We start from the raw sequence: 6,403 nt of genomic DNA on the forward strand, positions 1-6,403 counted from the left end.
TGCTAATGGTTTTTCCCTCCAGGGGAACCTCCCTGTGCACAGCGAAACCTCTCTTGGGGCGCAGCCTTATGCCTCATGTGACGGTAACCATGGAGCCTCAACTCTGCTATAGCTTGGCAGGCTTAAGCCAAGGGGCATTCAAACAGCGGTCGCTGCCACCACGTCAGACCGTGTGCCCTTCTGGCAGGATGCAGGTTCCTTCCCATGCTTCTCCAAGGTTTGTTTGGAAGAGTTGTTGGCCTAGCTGATAAACTCATGAATAGAAATGCAATAATAAAAACAAACATGCGCATGAATATGTCATTATAAATTTTGAAATCAAAGACAAACACCATCATAACTAATCAATTTACAGCCCAGAAAATAATTGCAGATAATCGGATAAGGGTAAAAAAGTATCTTCTATGTTGTATTTGTTGTTGGTTTCCTTTTCTTTCCTTTAAAAATTATTTTTGAATGGAACAACTTACTTGGGTGAAGTCTAAATTACATAGCCTGTAAATAGGAAAACTATCAGCTGGTGACTTGGAACACTTGCTTTCACTGAAACATGCAAGGTGAGAGGAGGGAGTGGAAATGAAGAGTAGTAGGAGTACAGAAAGGAGGCAAAAACCATTGCCCGGCAAGCCTGGTGAGGGACAAGGCTAGAGAATGAAGACGCCGTGAGATGCCAGTCTCTCTCCTACCCCCGCACCACCTGACCTCTTCTCTGCACATCCAGGAGCCTTAGTTCCCTACTAGCCAGCTCCTCTGGGAGCGAGCCACTGTGGTTTTAAAGCACTCTGTGCAATGCAAAGAATTCTTACATGTATCTTGTGGTTTGAGAGCACTTTTACGTATCACTCCCATCCTTATCTTCAGTGAACTCTTACTGATGATCTAATATGCTGAAGAAGAAACACAAAACACCTGTAGTTGTCAACCAATTAATTTTGGCCGTAGACACCCCAAAAGAGAAAACTGAGGCACTGAGAAGCAAATGTTAAGCCTACCTGAAGTGGCAGTCTGAAAAGAGCAGACCAAGCCTCCTCCACCAGACACCAACCTGTCTGATCTAGTGACAAAAGACTATACTGCCTTTGGCGGAAATGGATGGAAAACCATTCTCACCATCTCCCTCCTGGAGAGTTAGGGAAAGAATCTTTACCAACAAAGTTTGGTCCCTACTCAAATACTGTAACATTACCTAGAGCAGAGGCCATCTTTCTCATAGGGTTGTGAGGACTGAGGGAGAGAACACAGGTCAAACACCTAGATTGTGGCTGGAACATAGTAGATGCTCAGTAAATATAGCTATTGTGTTGTTGTTTTTTAAATCAACACTCTTACATATCCTTTCCACTCACCCTTTTTCTTGTCTGCACAATAAGTAGACACTCCAGATGCCTTCCCAGGTAGGCTGGGAGCTAATGAATTCCAGGCTGCACTTCCCTGGACTATAGTACCTCTGACAGGTCACCGTCTTCTGGTTCTTTCTTCACTGGGCCTGTTGCCTAAATTCCCAGGACTCCCAGGAAAACTTTCTGATGGGAAAGGCAACGGGAGACTTCCTACCTCTTTCTTTACTGGCACTTTGCAATCCTAGGAGGCTTGCAGCCCCGCCCTCCCAGGTTCGCAAAGGGAGGTATAGGTTCTCTGGGGAATTAGATGGAGTACGATTTAAATGGGAAGCTCTCAAGACATCTCAAAAAAGCTTCCTCTACTTTTTTTCTATTTTCAGTAGAGATTGGAGATGCTGGCAAATGGGTCTTGGTAAACACAGGACTGAATATGATTTGACTTTCTCATTACATTTCTGGATGAGCGGAGGCACAGGGCTCCGCGCGTGTGGCGGGGCAGGGTGCGTTGTCTTATTGATGAAATGCACTGCGCAGGTCGACGCTGTAAACTGACATTGAGAAAAGCTGGTTGCGGGGGTGGAGGGGGTGCGGTAGGAGGTGTTGGAGCTCGCTTAGGGGAGCGTGAATGTGAACGCGAGAGGGGGAAAGGCGCGCCGGAGAGCGCGGGAAAGACTCCTGGTGAGGCAAGTGTGCGTCTGTTTCCACGGCGCCCTGGCTCGCCGCAGCCCCTGGCTGGGCGAGGGGCGTGATGTGGGAGTGGGGTGGGAGGGGGCAGCAGGCGGGGCCTGCCACGTCACTCGGGGAGTGTGTGTTGGGAAGGAAGGGCAGAGCGGAGAGCCGAGCCGCTGCAGCTGTGGCGGCTGCAGCAGAGGCTTGAGCGGTGGGGAGGTGGGTCCCCGCGCTCCGGCGCCGGGACAGCCCCAGGGCCCTCTCCGCGGCCTGCGGCTCGGCCCGTAGGGAGGAGGTGGCAGCTGTGGAGCGGGAACCGCGACCTTGGCTGGACGGAGCCCGCGGTGGCCGCAGGGCGGAGGCCGAGCCCCGCCGGCAGTCTTTGCGGAGCCGGAGGGAGGCGCATCTGGCGCTTCGGCACCCGCGGCAGTCGGGGGGCTTGAGCTGCTGGAGAAGCGCAGTGGGAGCTGGGAAGTGCTAACCCGGCTGGAGGGCGGACCCCCGCGGCCCGGAGCCCAGTCTCAGGCGCGGAGGGGGCGAAGCCGCGCGTCTTCGGGGGCATCCCGTATCCCACGCGCCAGTTTGCGGTTCCAGGTATCCCAGGAAGCTCTGGCACCCAGGCGCGGGCAACTGGAGGCGCGGAGCCCAGTCCTCCGCCCCAGGGCGCCTCTCCCGACCTCGCCGCGTGGGGCCCGGGGCGTCAGGGCTCCGGGACCCGCCCGCAGGTCGGACCGCGGGCCCCGCCCTAGGAAAGCGGGCGCCGCCGCGCTCCGAGGTGGTGTCGGGGGCGCTGTTGTAGCGCCGGCGGGCGCGGCGAGGACATGCGATCCGAGAAGTCCCTGCCGCTGGCGGCGCCGGGGGAGGTCCGCGGGCCCGAGGGGGAGCCGCAGGACGCGGGAGGCTTCCCGGAGGACGGCGCGGGCGGGGGCTGCTGCAGCAGCGAGCGCCTGGTGATCAACATCTCGGGGCTGCGCTTCGAGACGCAGCTGCGCACCCTGTCGCTGTTCCCCGACACGCTGCTGGGAGACCCGGGCCGCCGCGTCCGCTTTTTCGACCCCCTGCGGAACGAGTACTTCTTCGACCGCAACCGGCCCAGCTTCGACGCCATCCTCTACTACTACCAGTCGGGGGGCCGGCTGCGCAGGCCGGTCAACGTGCCCCTGGACATCTTCCTGGAGGAGATCCGCTTCTACCAGCTGGGCGAGGAGGCCCTGGCCGCCTTCCGCGAGGACGAGGGCTGCCTCCCCGAGGGCGGCGAGGACGAGAAGCCGCTGCCCTCGCAGCCCTTCCAGCGCCAGGTGTGGCTGCTCTTCGAGTACCCCGAGAGCTCGGGGCCCGCCAGGGGCATCGCCATCGTGTCCGTGCTGGTCATTCTCATCTCCATCGTCATCTTCTGCCTGGAGACTTTGCCCCAGTTCCGCGCGGACGGTCGAGGCGGAAGCAACGGCGGCGGCGGGAGCAGAGTCTCCCCGGTTTCCAGGGGGAGCCAGGAGGAAGAAGAGGAAGACGACGACGCCTCCCCCTTCCACGCGGGCGGCGCCTCGGGGGGCGCGGGGGCGGGGGGCTCGGCCCCGCTCGGCGCCCTCGGGGGCTCCTTCTTCACGGACCCCTTCTTTCTGGTGGAGACGCTGTGCATCGTCTGGTTCACCTTCGAGCTGCTGGTGCGCTTCTCCGCCTGCCCCAGCAAGCCCGCCTTCTTCCGCAACATCATGAACATCATCGACCTGGTGGCCATCTTCCCCTACTTCATCACGCTGGGCACCGAGCTGGTGCAGCAGCAGGGCCCGGCGCCCGCGGGCGGCGGCCAGAACGGGCAGCAGGCCATGTCCCTGGCCATCCTGCGGGTCATCCGCCTGGTGCGCGTGTTCCGCATCTTCAAGCTCTCGCGCCACTCCAAGGGGCTGCAGATCCTGGGCAAGACGCTGCAGGCGTCCATGCGCGAGCTGGGCCTGCTCATCTTCTTCCTCTTCATCGGCGTCATCCTCTTCTCCAGCGCCGTCTACTTCGCCGAGGCCGACGACGACGACTCGCTCTTTCCCAGCATCCCCGACGCCTTCTGGTGGGCGGTGGTCACCATGACCACGGTGGGGTACGGGGACATGTACCCCATGACCGTCGGGGGCAAGATCGTGGGCTCGCTCTGCGCCATCGCCGGGGTGCTCACCATCGCCCTGCCGGTGCCCGTCATCGTCTCCAACTTCAACTACTTCTACCACCGCGAGACGGAGCAGGAGGAGCAGGGCCAGTACACCCACGTCACCTGCGGGCAGCCCGCGCCCGACCTGAAGGCGGCCGACGGCGGGCTGGGCAAGCCCGAGCTGCCCGAGGCCGCCCGGGAGCGCAGGCCCAGCTACCTGCCCCCCGCGCATCGGATGTACGCGGAGAAAAGGGCGCTCACGGAGGTCTGACCCCGCGGCGGGCCTGCGCGGGGAGGGAGGCGCCGCCCGCGAGCCCCTTCCCGGGCCCCTTCTCACCCGAGCGCCCGCTGACCTCCCGACCCTTCCCTTCCCTTCCCCCGTGCATGGCACCCGAGGACCGGACACCTGGACCCGCAGCCTCGTTGCTTGGTCCCTGCGGCATTCAAGTTCATCCATCTGAAGTGAGACTTTCGAAATTCCAATGGTGCCACCTCTTCGTGCCCATCTCCCGTGACGTGAATGAGATTTAGGCCCGACTTTCCCCTCGAGATTCTGATGTCTCATGTCTGAGGCTTTTAACAGCTGTGCCTACAGAGATGTCACCAGGATGCAGGGAAACCGGGTTATGCCTGGGTCCTGTTTCTCTCCTTAGCGTCCTTTGCTTCGGGCCTGTGCCTGTCTTAGCCTCTGGCCAGGTGGCAACCGGCGGAAGCTGGGGGACAGAAACAGTACACTCATCTTGCTGTTTGAATCCCTGGCCGGTAACACTTGCTGGTCATCCTGCAGAGGACCCTCGGGTAGAGCCTTTAGCTGCACAGCCTCAAAGGGAATTAGAGAAACTGCAATGAAACGTGGCTGCTTGGAGGGCATTGGTGTGAGTCCTGGCCCAGAGGGGCCAATGGAGCCTTCCAGGTGTGCTCTGGCACAGTAGACATCAGTCTCCCCCCACCCCCACCCCCGGCTCTGATCCCCTGACTCTCTCTAGCTTCCAGGAAGGTTCTTTCTCAGAGCCAAATACTCTAAGTGCAAGTGCCTTCCTGTGCGGAGGGACTAGGAAAAAGCAACCACAGAGCCAGCAGAAGTGGCCGAACAGAGTCAGGCAACTGGCATGTCCACATATCTGAAGAGAGGTGGCACTTAAACAGATACGGTCATCCAGGAGGGGCAGAGGAATCTTGTTGCCATCCCTTACTTTCCCCCAACCTCTCCAGCCCTCCACCCTTCTTCTTGGGAATTTGATTTAGGACAGTTGAAGGCTTTCTAAAACAAACTCCAGCTTAAACCTGCAGACAGGTAAAAGCACACATTGGATGCTAGTGTGGGTGTCTTCCCATCTTACTGGGAATGGAATAGGTGGTTTAGAGTAAGAAAGAAGCATTATTCTTTGCTGACAACCACACTGCTAGAGGTTTTTTGCTCAGTCAAGCAAACATTTGCCCGCTCTGCCCCTCGGAGCTGCAGCCGACTTGCTCTAACCGGTAAGGTAACTTGGTGGTGTCACCACCCCAACTAAGCCATCTCCTTCCATCGGGAAACCCCTGCCTTCCACTTCCCCTCATTTCTCTCCTGGTAACACTGTCATTTGTTTGTTGCCTTGATAAACTGTGATGTACTGTTCTGAGCTCTTTTGGGTACAGTTCAGAAACCAAAAGGACTGTTAACATGTTTTTAATTTTATATCTTTGCTTTAAGATTTACTCTTGGATGAGAATTTTTTTTTTTTTTTAATTATTTTCTCAAAGAGCAACTTATGAGGGACGGCCTTTTGAGGGTTTTCTTGAGAGATGCTATGGCTCCTGTGAGTACCAGATCTCAGTCTGGATTATGCCACAGCTTTACAGGGTAACTGGTGCCACCCTTTTTGTGCCTCAGTTTCCCCATCCATTACATGGGAACATTAATGTCTTCCCCTCCCTACCTCATGGGGAATGTTCAGTGAACTCATCTGGGAAACTGGGGATAATGCTATGCAAATGTGTGAATTTTAGTTCATCACCCTGACTCCCACCTCCCATAGGCGAAGCCTCTCCTCAGAGTTTCTGCCTTGGATCCAAAGCCCACGAATAGGCCATTCTGGGCCATTAGCTCATTAAATCCTTTCTTAGCCTCTTAAACTGGGCGTCAGTTTTTCTTCTTACACTTCAGAAAGGAGGGTGCTCTTTAGACAGATTCACTGGGATCCTTAGGACCAGAGGCCACTTCGATTAGGAGCTTAGCTTCTCCAAACCTGAACTACAGTAGGAGGTAGAGGAGTTC

General features: G+C 57.2%; 1 protein-coding gene across 1 annotated transcript; it reads left to right on the forward strand.

Moving 5' to 3' along the window:
- The first annotated feature begins 2,776 nt into the window (after positions 1 to 2,776).
- Positions 2,777 to 5,844, forward strand: KCNA6 (potassium voltage-gated channel subfamily A member 6). The gene has a single exon (XM_081130114.1). The coding sequence runs from the start codon at positions 2,831 to 2,833 to the stop codon at positions 4,415 to 4,417; it is 1,587 nt and encodes a 528-aa protein (XP_080986240.1). The 5' UTR covers positions 2,777 to 2,830; the 3' UTR covers positions 4,418 to 5,844.
- Positions 5,845 to 6,403: the final 559 nt, after the last annotated feature.

This window comes from Miniopterus schreibersii (assembly GCF_964146895.1).
Source record: "Miniopterus schreibersii genome assembly, chromosome: 2".
Lineage (NCBI taxonomy): Eukaryota > Metazoa > Chordata > Mammalia > Chiroptera > Miniopteridae > Miniopterus > Miniopterus schreibersii.